General features: G+C 35.8%; 1 protein-coding gene across 2 annotated transcripts in view; it reads right to left on the reverse strand.

Moving 5' to 3' along the window:
* The window catches only part of LOC127852312 (uncharacterized), a 73,450-nt gene extending 63,079 nt beyond the window's left edge, over positions 1-10,371 (reverse strand). The window contains exons 1-3 of one of the 2 annotated variants that reach the window (XM_052386251.1): positions 9,809-10,371; positions 6,314-6,416; positions 4,234-5,154 (exon numbers count right to left, since the gene is read on the reverse strand). In XM_052386251.1, coding sequence (XP_052242211.1) covers positions 4,234-5,154; positions 6,314-6,416; positions 9,809-10,087 — 1,303 coding nt within the window. In that variant the 5' untranslated portion in view covers positions 10,088-10,371. The remainder of the gene's footprint in view (positions 1-4,233; positions 5,155-6,313; positions 6,417-9,808) is intronic. The other variant, XM_052386255.1, reaches the window with a different exon arrangement.
* Positions 10,372-14,539: the final 4,168 nt, after the last annotated feature.

Raw genomic sequence — 14,539 nt, forward strand, 5'->3', positions numbered from 1 at the left:
TCGTGTGTCCGAAAATTAAGAGTCACGAAAAATAACTATTTTTGCTAAAAAAAGGGGTGTCCGAAAACTTAGAGTGTCCGAAAACATAGAGTAATTACGGTAAATTTGCCCACTTTACGTAAATGTATACTAGCAAATAAAAATCCAGTTCCAAGGTCATTATCACATGAAAAACAGCTTTAATATTGTAATTGGGCCATGCTCTGTGAAAAGGGGGTTTAATGCAAGTTTGTTAGCACAGGCTAATCAGGGATGACACTTTCCACCTAAAATGGATTTTTGCTAAAGAGACTTTCTTGAAATGAAAAATGTAATAAAAGCAGAAAGTGTGGTCCCTGATTAACATATGGGACAACACTTTGCGCACATGCATTAAAGCCCTTTTTCACAAAGCACGGCCAAATTGTGAGCTAGCTTTCTCAGGGCCCTTGCTACACTTTGGGGGATTGGGGCCAGGGGCCCTTAGAGGGGGGAATTTCACGCGTTTTCGGCGAAAAGGGGAATTTTACAAGATCTTTTCACCAATCATTCAACACTTAATATTGCTCTATGTTAATGTTGTTTACATGAATATACATTTAATCAAAGGTTTATAGCAAGATACCAGCTGGCAACATAGGTATAAAAGTAAAAAAAATATATATATAATATTTCATTTTATTTTTTGGAGGGGGGAATTGTTAGGTGAAATAGGGGAAAATAGTATACTATTTTAAGGGGGGAATGGGGCTGAATTTCAGCCTCAAAAACAGCCAAACGAGGGCCCTGTTTCTGTCATGAAAAATGGCAAATCCGTAACTCAAACTAATCGGCCTGAAATTCATGTACCCTAGTTGTACATGATTTAAACTGTATTCTCTATATTTGCTGCAATTCAGTACTAAGTGGCCAGGTTTTCATTGACCTTCATTTGTCTAGACACAGGACAGTAATTTATCCATCTGCACATATCAAGGTTGGCAAATATATTCAGTAGAAAGAACGGCTGTCCGTTAAGTGTGCATACAAATCTGCACATATCATGCTTGTATTCTACAGATCAATGGTCAATGAAGTATTTCTTGTTCCCCCCTATTAATAGTCAATTTTGATGAAATAATTCAGCTTGCTATGATGTTCACTTATGCGCTGTTGATTTTATTTGTTTCCTTGCTACACAATCTATATAACAAGACAATCTCTGGACTTTTCTTAAGGGGCCTTTTCACAGATTTTGGCATTTTTTTTAACTTATTCATTAAATGCTTTATATTGATAAATGTAAACATTGGATCATAAAAGCTCCAGTAAAAATTCAAGAAAAAAAATAAAAAAAGGAAAAGAACATTGCCCGGAGCAGGTTTCGAACCATTGACCCCTGGAGTCCTGCCAGAGTCCTGAAGTAAAAACGCTTTAGCCTACTGAGCTATTCCGCCGAGTACACATTCTTCACGTATTTTATACCTTATATAAGCAATCTTCGTAGTTTCACAAAACTTAACGACAAAAACAGAACTCTCCAAATTATTCAATCGTTTCGCGTTGCAACGCTTTATAATTTTTATGTTTTAAAATCGTCAAAAGATGCATATAATGGCTATATTAGAGCATGGTTAATGTTCAGTATTACTGTTTCCTCACAAATATCATAACTAAAACAAAAACTTACGAATCTGAAACAACTTTTTTCAATTTTGTCAATTTACCAAAGCGTGAAAAGATCCCTTTAGGCTCTTAGTTTAAACCTATTTATTTTAGCTCGATTGCATCGAAAGCCTAAGGCATATATAAACGCTCTCGAGTCCGTTTCCTGGGCCTAGAACCAGTACTTGGTGTCTTCGGGGGAGATCCAAAGAACGCTCCCACGGTGGGGATCGAACCCGTTACCTCCCGGTCGCTAGGCGGACACCATATCCATTACACCACGGCGACCTCTTAAAATCAGTAGTTCAAACTGACCCATAGACTTGTATTTCAGTCAAAGGTTTTTCTCCTTTTCTTCTTGTTCATTATTATTTTTCTCCACCTTGTAATATAAAAAGCCAATAAACAAACTTTTGGAAAAAAAATAGATTCAAAGTGTTCAACTGAGATTTAACAGGAAAACCCACGAAAAACCCTTAATTTATCAAGACTACTTATACATAATCACACCAATAAATAAAAACAATTTTTAAATCAAGTAACGTTTTTGTGTCTATGACTCGCTTAGAAGTCTATAGTTTTAGTTCAGCTCAAACGTCAATCTTATACTTAATGTACTTTTTCCGGGCTTAATGTTACAGGCCAAAGGGGGAAAACTTTCAAAATAAAAGTATGAATAGTAGAATAGATGCCCTTGTTACTAATGCATGCTTGAATACTAGGGATTTTTACCAATACCCATTGTATGTACTCACAAAATGACCTTTCAGCCAAATAAAGCTGCATCCCCTCACAGAAGTTTATTTAAATTCCCCACTAAATGAAACTTACCTCTAGAAATCTTAACCAGTGCTCCAGCTAGGCCAAAATTAAAGGGCGCCCCGCCCTGCCCTCCTTAAAGCCCCGCCCTGCCCTCCCGAAGCCCCGCCCTGCCCTTCTGATTCCCCGCCCTGCCCTTCTGATGCCCCGCCCTGCCCTTTTATTATAAAAATAAATATTCTCAGTGTTGTTTAGGTGCTTATTCTATTTGCGATGAAATTCAAGCGTTTTGTGATTTGGCTGCATGGAAAACAATTATGTTGCGCAATTTGAAATACTATGTAAAAAAGATTCCTAAGCAAATCCCTGGCGGCAAAATAAAAACTGTTGATTTTGTTAAGCAAGCATCATTAAATTAACAAACATCGTCAAGAAGTACACGTCCTCCAATTGAAACTTCTCCCATTGTTAATTATAGTAATTTAATAACAAGTGACTCTTTTGCATCGTCATCGTTGAATTCTGAAAGCCAAGTGCTGACTTATATTCAACATGTTGAAAGCAGTATAGTTCTTGAGAAGAAGATGAACAGGGCTATAGATAACTTTTGGGGTATATTGGGTAATTCACCCCCTGTTTTTGACAACAATTGGGTTTTTGTAAATTCAATAGTTTTAGCAAAAATTTTCACCCCCTACTTTTGAGCTTAATTGTGTTTTTCACCCCCGGGTTTTTAACTCAATTGGGTAATTTAGGGAGTGACATATATAATAGAAATCTACTAAGGTTACTATATTATTTATACAAATGGAATTCAAAAATGTACCTGTACATAACAACAAACAAATACTGAATTTCTGATCAAAGTTCATTCATTTTTGCGTTGAATAAGACCGAGTTAGTGAAAAGCACTGCACAATTGATAAAAGTTATTGCTGTTCAAAGCGATTCACCTAAAAATGTTGGGGGAGCATAAAAATCTAAAACAAGAGTTCCCCGGTCAGTGACATATGCCACCCCAAACAGGGCTTTGAACTAGCGACCATAATTTCATCTTCTGAAATAGGGATCATCTACTGTCAAAGGCTAATGCAGACGTGAAGTATCTAGCCAATCGGTTTTCACACTTATTGTGACAGTCACCTTTGATCTAGTGACCTCAATTTCAATAGGGGTCATCTACTGTCCAAGGCCAATGCACATGTAAAGTATCAAGCCAATCGTTCAATTTGTTGATGAGTTATTGATCGGAAACCATTTTCACACTTAATGTGACAGTGACCTTGACCTTTGATTGGAAACGAAGTGGTCTACAGACAGACAGACCGACCAACATCCAGCAAAACAATATACCCCCTCTTGTTCGAAGGGGGCATAAAAACATCTTTTTGTTCAGATATTTGGATTATTTGTGGTTTTTATAAATATTATAATTATTGTTTAATTACATTGACTTTCTACATGATTTATTTTATTTTAATGTAATCCCAACTTAATGCTACTGAAACTGGTATGGTAATTTGACCGTAATTGAAATGGGCTGAAAATGTCGAAATTGACGTCACTTCTGAACCCTTTTTCTACGAAATAAAATATTGAGATCGGATATTTTTGTTCCTCAATCAGACAGATTGCCTTTAAACTCAGGACCAATATATAACATATGGGTATGGACATTATGCAATTGCTAAACTATGCTTATATATATGTATGCATACATGAATGCCCTGACCAGTTATATCATGATCCAGATATATTGCAATCGTGATCAGTGAATCCCGCGAACCGCCATATAACCTTCTTAAAGTGTAGTGTCAGTAACTTGAAAAGAATACTGACGTCTTTACCAACCTTTTGCTGCTTTCTTTTTCTTCTTTTTTTTCTTGTTTTCCTCAGGCTGTAACAGTTCCAGTTTGCGACCTTCTGGCATATCCTTCACATCATGAATGGGCCTGTCTCTGATCAGTTTGTCCACAGAACTTCCAACATTCTGAATTTGTTCTAACCCACGCCCGAACGGTGGATCGCGTTTGCTGTAACTGTTTTTCTCAATTTTCACCGGATCACTATGACGGCTATATCCAGAAAGCGAAGGAAAGCTTATCCCTTTGTCAACAGCCTCGCTTCCACGAAGCCCAGATGTCCTTTCACCATTCATTGAATTAAAACTCAGTGACTGTAGTTTTGGGCCCTCTCTTTCTAGAGGCCTGTAACCCATGTTGTAGTAGCGTCGTTTCTGATCTAAATCCTCATTGTCACTGTCACCATCAGTATTAAAATCGTCCTGATATGGCACAGTGTCACGGGTAAAATTAAAGTCATCGTCTGTGTCCTCGTTTATGCGGTGACCTGAATTGAATGTGGTCATCTCGGTGCCATCTGAAATATCACTGCGTGGGGAATTAATATCAGTCGAGGAATGTTCAGATTTCACTTCGTGAGCTTCGTCATAATCCATGGCGATTCCACAGCCATGACGAATTTTTACTTGTGGAAAGTAATCAATAGTTCCTGTCCGTTCATCGTCCTCTGCATCATCGTCACTAAGACTACCAATGCTATTTGTAGCTAGACTGGAGTTACCTACCACGGAGTCATTGCGAAACTCGGACTCGGAAGATCGAGAGCTTATTTTTGTTGCTGAGTGTAAATTGCCCGAATCCCCAGAATAGTGCCGATTGGAGCCAATACCTTCGTCATCCTCTTCACTTGCCTCCTCTTGGCTACTCAACGCCCACTTGGACTTTGGTTTGCAATAGGACATTCCCGAACCTGAAAAGAAAAGTGAAATAATCCCAAAACCATTCCAAGGACTGTTCATTCAAGTTGAAAAACAAGATGTTGCATTCAATGATCGTATATGCCCCCAGTGGAAGCTTGGTCAGTATTGATACATTGACCCATTTTAATAAGTTTAAGTCCAAAATTATGCCCATGTCAAGATCAACAAGAGCACCGCATAGCAGGTGCCAACGCTTGGCTGCGTGTGCAGTTTTGAATAAATGAAAGCTTGTCACAAGAATTTTTGTATATATATATAAGAGGTCACTACGACCTTGACCTTTGATCTAGTGACCCTAAAATGGGTGTGGCGTGTAGAACTCATCAAGGTGCAGCTACATAATTATTAAGTTTCAAAGTTGTAGGTGGAAGCACTTTGATGTTAGAGCCAATGTTAAGGTTTTAGCATGACGCGGACAGCGGACGAGCTGGCTATGACAATACCTAAGGTTTTCTTCGAAAACAGCCAAGCTAAAAATGAAGTCAGGTGATGTGAGTGTGTTAAGAGATATCATAGATAAAATCCATGCAAGTATCAAAGCTCTGCAGCGATCATTATTGATGTTTCAGGAAACGTGTCATTTTGAGTAAACAATTTTTTTAGACCTTTTAAATATGTCTCTGTCCAATAGTAGCAACAATTTTTCCTTCCTTATAAAGTACCAGAAAACGGCACTTTTCAAATTAGGAAAAAACTACAAATTTCCCAAATGCTGTAAAAGAAATCCCAGTTGAAAAAAAATTCTCCATTGGGCTGGTACCTGTCCTTTTCCCAATTGTGCAAACAAAATCGCTGAGTAGGTCAGTGGAAAGGTCCAAATGAGGTCAGAGGATGCGGGTGTATTTATAGTATCCATGGCATGCAAGAATCAAAGCTTTGTAGGAAGAATTATTGATATTGTATAAAACAGAAAAAAAGATGGCTATATGCCTCGTAGCCTTGGTAGTTGCTGTGGCCATAAACAACTAAATAAGTGCTTCTTTTCAGTGGACATTGCTCAAAAGCACTATATTGCTTTTTAGTAATAACAGTGTTATACCTTAATCAAAAATGACTTTGCAGTATAATAATTATACCTTTAATCTCTGTCTCTTTAATTATTAAAGAGACAATCAGTAAAAAAAACATCTATGAGTCTGTAAAACAAACCGGAAGGTACAAGGCTAAAGGTTCTTGCTTTGAACACAAGGTTGTTAAAATCACAATCCGGTAGGTCGGCTACTTCCCGGGCCTTGCTTTTGATCAGTTCCAACTGAAAACAAAATTAATATATATGATCAAGGCTCTGGGACTAAAAGGGGCTTAATGCATATGCATAAGGGGTTCTTCCCAGATTAGACAGTGAAGTAAGCAAAGACTATTCAGGGACTACACATTCCGCTTTGACTGGATTTTTGTTTAAAAGATACTTCCTTTAAAGAAAAAAAAATCCATACAAGCGAAGTTAGTCCCTTAAAAGTGATTAGCTTGTGTGGACTGCACAGGCTAATCTAGGACACTTTACAAACATGCATAAGGCCCTAAGGCCCCATTTATCTACACCCATCTCATATTCAAAATCGAGTTAGGATACTATGTGTATACTGCAAGTATGAGTTATTATTTATATTAAGATAATCCAACTACTGAAGAAAGTTGGTGAGGGTCCTTTTTCTGTTTGTCATCAAAATAAGCACATTTAGTCCCTAGTGATAATACAATTAACTGAGCTTTCTAAAACGAAATGCTAATTTAATTGATGGCAAATAACTGCTTATATCTTTGCTTAATACAAAACCATTCCAATATTAGATGCAAATTTACTACTTGAACCCTCATATTTTTAAAAACATACATGGTAGCTTACTTGCTGGTTTTTATTGCAATAGAAGTGTTGTTGCATTGAAATGTACATGGTGTGAATGCATGTTGACAGTTTTACATAGTCACCAAACCTGCACATTTCTGGATGTTATGTATCGAGAGTAAAAGCATGTAAATAACACAAATAACAGTACTGAAAAAATGTGTTGATTGATTTGTTTGTTTTTCCATTGAAAATTCCAATCAAGTAACCAGAACAGCTGATTGCTTTTTTTCATATCAAAAATTATAGCTACATGTAGACTCTCATTAAACACTGTATACTGTAGGTTTATCTCCCCTGAGCAGTGTGAGCACTCATAATTTAATAGAAGCTTTTTTCACAGTTTTGAAGGTCCATCTTGCCAAACATTTGAATGTATTTTCTCAAAAACTGGGTGGATAACTACCCAAAAGATAATTGTTTATCATGATGTTTACTATTTTGATAAAAACAATTAATTTTAAATTCAAAATTGCAATGCAAATAGCGAAATGCAACTTTGGACATGTGGTTTACTTTAAATTCAAGACAAGGCTAATCCACTGCAAGTGTGTGTATTTTATTTTTTATCATTTCAGCATCAACAAAAAGTCACTTGCCCAAACAGTTTTTCAGGTTGACAAGAACAACCTGATGTGCTTCAATCCCAAATCAATTTTTTTAACTATTAATATAGACAACAGTTAAAATCCATGCATCCTCAATAATTTAAAAGTAAAAGAAAAATCATTAAAATGAGCCCTTTAAATAATGCATTACAGCATTTTTTTTTTAATTGACAATAGATAATCCTTTACATGTTGCAAGTTTAGTAATCTTTGAGTTTGATCTACATTAGTTCTGGCTACCATAACTTTAAATGTCGCTTTTTATGTTTTTTTCACTGGCCCAACTTTAAAGTTATGAACCAACCCCAATAGGTTAGTCAACCAGACACTCCCGAAAAGTTGACAGTTAACAAAGACCATTCCAAAGCAGCTTTTAAATGCATTTAAGGGCCCAAATCAACCACTTGATCGGAAAAATAGAAATTTTCCACATTTAACAGATATATTCTTTCACAAAATACTATCTTTAACATTTGAAATTTATCTTTTCTGCTCTAACATATCGAGAAAAACAGTGATGCAACAGACATTTTTTAAATGCAAATCTCCCATGATTTCACGGTCATATGACATTATTTCTATTGTTAGTAACATACCATGTGCTCAAGTGTTTTCAAATTCAGAATGACATTTCCAGGTATTTTAAATTATTCTTGCTTGTTTTGTAAACAAATTGTAGTGTAAATACAAACTTAAAGTAAAGATTATTTAAAATTACCAGATTCACTTTTAAATCAGTCTTTTAATCCACCAGACTTAAGTTGTTAATAACAAATAATAGATTTCAGAAGACGAAAGTAATGTTTACAATTTCAGCAAAAAATTACATACATGCCAGACGTCCCGATCTTTGCGTGACAGTGCTGTTTTTTGGGTGTTTGTCCTGGTGTCCTGATGTGACACAATTTGTGACAACATTCGTACAAAACGACATAATGTTTTATAAGGTCACAATAAAATTCGCTATTCAAGCGCAGTCTGGCTGAAATTACCATCGCTTATCCCTTTATTGCCCCCTAATTAACAAACCATATCTACTAGTCGAGTGATCCAGTGTTGTTTTTGACACCTTATCAGTGCTCTATCTGCAAATTATTGATATTATCGGGCATTCACACCATGGTGTTTATATGAAAAGGGTCGCTAGTTGCTAGCGATAGATGCATCATAGTGAATTAAAAGCCGACTGCATTTGTATTTTATGGCCCAAATCAAGTCAAAAGATTCTATTACGCGGTATTCTGTGTATTATACCAGCTGAGGCTAAAAACCTGTTAAAACATCAGATTTGTAAATCAAACAAATTGAGCGCTGACCAATACACATTGAAGTTTGATATACATTTACTTTTGTTTTTATCATTTTTTTAGAAAATAATTTGTACCTATTGCATCAATCTAAATTTAGAGTAAATTGTCATTATTGATTGATTGGTTGAATAAAAATAGTGCTCGATGCGCGCACATCGCATTGAACAAATTATGCATGCCTCTGTCCCAAATTGAAGTCAAATAGAGGCATGCCCTTCATTATACGTTATGGATTCATCTGGAAACTGGAGAACGTCTGTGTTCATGAAATTTGCCCCGATGCAGTAATTTATATTCATTCACCAAGATATGTAGAAATGTATCCAAGAAAATGATCGGTCTTTGATTTATAGCATGACATAAATATGTTATTACTCTGGTTGACTTTCGATATGGGGCTCGCTTCAATGTACAGGTCTGTCAATACTATATAAACTGTTTGCTGAAGTTTCTATAGCTAGATCTACATGTAAGTTTGTATGTAATTAATGCACATAACATTGATTACTGCATCTAAAATGATGCCAGAATATCATAGTTTGCATTTCAAAAGCATCAGGTACGTTAAATGAACACATTTCTCCACTATGTACTTGCAAATATTAACATGACATTACACTGTTACAGTGAATGTCCCACCCCTTTATCTGACAATAACACATGTAGTGATGTACTTCAAACAAATCAAATAAAAATTCAGACACGAAATTTAATCCCATACTATTTAATGGAATACATAATTATTCTGTGTGATGAGTATATATCTTAAAACCTTACATGATCAATGGAAAAAGGCGCGACATAAAAAAACATGCATGAGGTTCATGATTTTGCATTACAAAAATGCACGACAGGACTAGACTATGTCAAATGACATTACCTGGTTGTCAGGTAAACTCTTAGGCAGGATTGAATCGTATATACTAAAAAAATGTTCAAGGTCTTCGTTCTTGAGTGCAGAACCTAACAGAAATGCGTATTTCTCGATTTCTGCGACATTTTCGTCGTCAATTTCCATTTTGCATTCCAGCCATTTTGAATACGAGAATCTGCTCTGTCGCCAAGCAAGAGTCTCGCCGAGAACGTGATAAGTCGAGAACAGACTTGTCCATTTCGGAGAGCACCTGAATCTTGCTGGTGAATTCAAAAGCCTTAGCATATTAGGAATTCATTTGTTACTAGCAGATTTTTGTCGCTTTACCGTTAGGACGAGCGCATTTTAAAATGTTGTCATTAGTTACGTTTATTACGTGCATGACGTCATGTATGTCACTAATGTTTAATGATATTCATACTCGTAAAGATTAAGTATGATTCACTAAAAATTGTATAGGTACTACGACGTTGGATTTTGTCTGGCTGTCAAGAAATATATCTAAGAAACAACCATTTCTCACTTTGAGTTAAAAATATTACAAATGCATGACCGGTACTGTATGTTTCAGGCATATAGTTCTGAATGACGTTACGTTCACTAAATACGCACACGATGCTTTATGTCCTATATTAAATAAACCAATGAAAATCAAATTTTGGTTAGATGTTGTTTCTCCAATTTTAAAATACTACACGAATGTATGATAAATAACTAGTTTGGTGTTTAAATAAACTGCACTATTTTTATCGCGTAGAAAAGGCGATGACGTTCACGTCATACAGCGTCTAATATAATTTACGTCACAGTTAACGTCATGATGACATTAAAAAGCTACAGCTAATGAATCAGTTGTTTGTTTTAAGGAATTCGGTAATATGATTATAGGTGCTACCTAATTTACGGGCAAAAGCTTTTGTGATAACCATGTATTTTTAATAAATAATATTTTACATTATTGTGTTCAAAATAGTATGGTTTCAAAAATAAAGTTATGCATCCAAAAAATTCAATCTTCAAACGAGTAACATGTTCCAAGCTTTAAGATCTAGCATCTTATATTTGTGTGTGTTTTCTAGCCGCAGGAATTTAAAGCTGGTTCGGTGGCTGCGGTATAGTGGATATGGTGTCTGCTTAGTAACTGGGAGGTTTCTGTATTGATCCCTTAAGTGGGTGCGTTCTTAAGATCACCCTTAAGACACTAAGAACTGCTCATTGTTGGTTCGGGTACTACTTAAATGTACCTGGAGTACTCTTAAGTATACTTAAATGTACACCTGGTACGGAAATTTTACTGAAATGTACCCGGGAATTCTTACGCTAAAATCATTGTATTTCTTGGGTAAGCTGCTAGCAGAAGCATGTACATGACGTTATTATATATATTCAGTACATATATAAAAAAGGTGTGTGGTATTGTGTGGAGATACAAAACGCTTCACATCATTTATTTGCACAAACAATAATAGTTACACAATCAGTAATACTAAAACACTGTCATCAACTTACAAGAATATTTACGTATATGACATTCCAGAGTGATGTTATCTTTTGCAAAACTGTGGAATCAATGAAGTAACATGTTATTACCTTTTACAAAATTAACTAGAAATGGCGCTGCAGAGGCCGACGCGTATCCCCACGCCGTATGTTTGACCCAGGGGCGCCCCAGGGTTGGTAATGGGGCCATGCATAGTTGAGATTGACCATATTGTCATAAGAGAAGTTCAGCATCAATTTGAAGTGAATCAGTGTAGAAATGAAGAAATTATAGTAAAAAAGCAATTTTGGGTGGGTGTGGTCTATGTGGGCGGGGCGCCCCAGGGTTGGTATTGGGGCCATGCATAGTTGAGATTGACCGTATTGTCATAAGAGAAGTTCAGTATCAATTAGAAGTGAATCGGTGTAGAAATGAAGAAATTATAGTAAAAGGCAATTTTGGGTGGGCGTGGTCTATGTGGGCAGGGCGCCCAGGGTTGGTAATGGGACCATGCATAGTTGAGATTGACTGTATCGTCATAAGAGATGTTCAATATCAATTTGAAGTTAATCGGTGTAGAAATGAAGATGTTAATGTAAAATAACATTAAAAATGAGTGAAAATCTCTGACCCGGCCCCACCCCAACCCCCATAACTTTTGACCCAGGGGTCAGATCAAAATTTCAAATAGTGCAGGGTCGCACATATGCCCATAGCTACCATGTGTGTGAGTTTCAACGTTCTAGTGCTTATAGTGTAGGAGCAGATAGTGGCCAGGACGGACGGACGGAAGACGGAGATAACCACAATATCCCAACTTTTTCGGACCATGCTGTTTTTGTACTAGCACATAAAACATTTTTCATGAAACAGCAAGTAACAACACATTTGTTAATTACACAATAGAAAGGAAATCATATTAATGGCATTATGCACTAACTAAACAAGCTCTTTGCTACTGTTTAGAATTACACGATCTTACTTAAAATGATCACAACAGGTACTTAGTTCTTTTACATACTTGTGGTAAGTTTTGTATTACTAGTTTGACATTTACTGGCAGACACTTGTCGATATACAAACTAAATTTGAAGGGGAACCTTCATAGTTCTTCAGCATCATTGCCTTCAAGTTGTTAATTTAACAACCCTTTGACAATGTTTGCACATCTGATCTTATAATGCCATTGCTGATTTTTGTTTATAGATATACAGATATTGACTTTTCAAAGTTCTATGTAAGTTTACACATGTTCCATCCAAGTAAACTAACAGAACCAATAAATAATAAGATCACCACAGCAAATAACTGTGTGTATAGCTTAGAAACATCGACAGTTCAGGAATCCCTGCTTTGTTTAATTTTTGGAAACCAAAACTGTCAGTTTTGCTCAATAGAATGGCTGGAGTTGTGTGATGCGGCAGCCCAGCTCTTGCCTTGGTAAACAGCTTCTAAAAAACGGAAAACCAACTTAAATCTTAAAATTTGATAAATGATGCAGACAATTTCTAAATGTCCTGTTGTTGGTTTTTTCATTTCGAATCTGGAAGATTTGTTGCGAAAAATTTCGGTACGAAAATCCAACGGTATTAGATTTTGTGGTTTTAGGCCTAAACTTTATATAGTGATATGTAATCTTTCGGGATATCAGCCAAGTGCGAGCAGACGAGGTGTAAATACTTTGAAAATAAGCTAAAAGACTAAAAAGTTAAATCGGAATATCTTTAAATTTTGTGAATAAATGTATTTCTAATAAATATCAACCACAACTTACCAGAATAATGCCCTTAATCCAACGTAAAACTGCTGTCTGAGAGCGAATGGAAAATGCGTCACGAATTCTGACAAGTTAACAGTAGGGTGTCGTTATTGAAATAACGCAAGAATACTGCGAGAATATAGATGCCAACTATAATTTGTAAAACAAATAATTTTTTTGACAAGCGTTTGTGATTTGCCAGGATAATAATAGGCTAACAATAAGATATCGAAAAGATCAAAGCAAATAAATTCGAAAGAAATCGAAAGTTCAGGCATTCTATACATAGATGATGACGTCACTACGTTATTGTCACCTCTATGCTAGGACGCATCACATTCCCCTGATTTGGGAATTTGTGCTTCCACCAAAATAGTTCCACATAGGAATGAATATTTTTTTTATAATGAGAAAAACGGTGTTAAATATGTGTTTAAAATGGAATGTTGTTTAAAGAAATGTTATTTAATATGTTTAAATGCGATTTTAAATCTTTATTAAGACTGATAGCGATTTTCAGAAGCACAATTACTTGACTTACTTTCGCTTTTACTTTTCACTTGTAAAAGAAGTCCTACCCACAATTCCTTGCGCGTTAGTACACAGGTCAGTAAGACCGGTGTGTACACAATGAAAGTTCAGGCAAAACATTTTAGACGGGTTATATTTACCGAAATTGTGTTTGGTAAAGACTGTAACTGTATGTAGTGAACCAAAGACCTATAGATAACACAGATTGGAAACTCTCCTCTTCGCGATAGCGATATGCGATAATATCTAACGGCGGACGCGGGTCACGTGACATTGATTTTGGAGATGCCGGTGTACCTGTAGATTCTTCCCTGTTCCAGCTACTGTCGGCCATTTTGTTATAAAGCAATCAATTATTCTTCGTAATTAGTCGTTATTTGTTGTCGTAGGGTATTCTGAGCATGATCTGGTAGTTTATATTATATTGATATTGTTATTAACAATCTTAATGTGTTAATTAGTGTTTTTAGCGCTCGGTTGTCAGTTTGCAGAGCAATGAATGTCTGAAAGCGCAACGTTACGAACTTCGCGTAGTGAGCCAAGTCGGTCGCCGAAAAAAGACATATTGAATATTTTTTGTGAGAATAAAAATAAGTATTTATTTTCTGTGTTGATAATTCTTTAGGTTTTGGTAGTTGTTATTCTAATTAATTATTTATCTATCGGAATTCGAAAGAGAACACTGGATTCGTTCATTTTCGATAATTTTTGAAAAATTGAAAGGCCCGAAGCATTTTTTTTTTGAACATCTTCATTAAGCATCACATATTGATAACGTAAGATTGTTATGCTAGGTGAGATGTTAATCTATGTATGATTTATAAAAAGTAGACGAAAATGAGGTATTTTGCCTTTGTACAATTTGTACTATTTTATACTGTTATTCCATTCAATCATTTTTCACACCTGTCGCCAAAGTGGTTTGTTTCTTTTTGACAAACTTTTCTAGTTCTCATCCCATATCGTT

The sequence above is a fragment of the Dreissena polymorpha genome, chromosome 1 (assembly GCF_020536995.1).
Source record: "Dreissena polymorpha isolate Duluth1 chromosome 1, UMN_Dpol_1.0, whole genome shotgun sequence".
NCBI classification, from domain to species: domain Eukaryota; kingdom Metazoa; phylum Mollusca; class Bivalvia; order Myida; family Dreissenidae; genus Dreissena; species Dreissena polymorpha.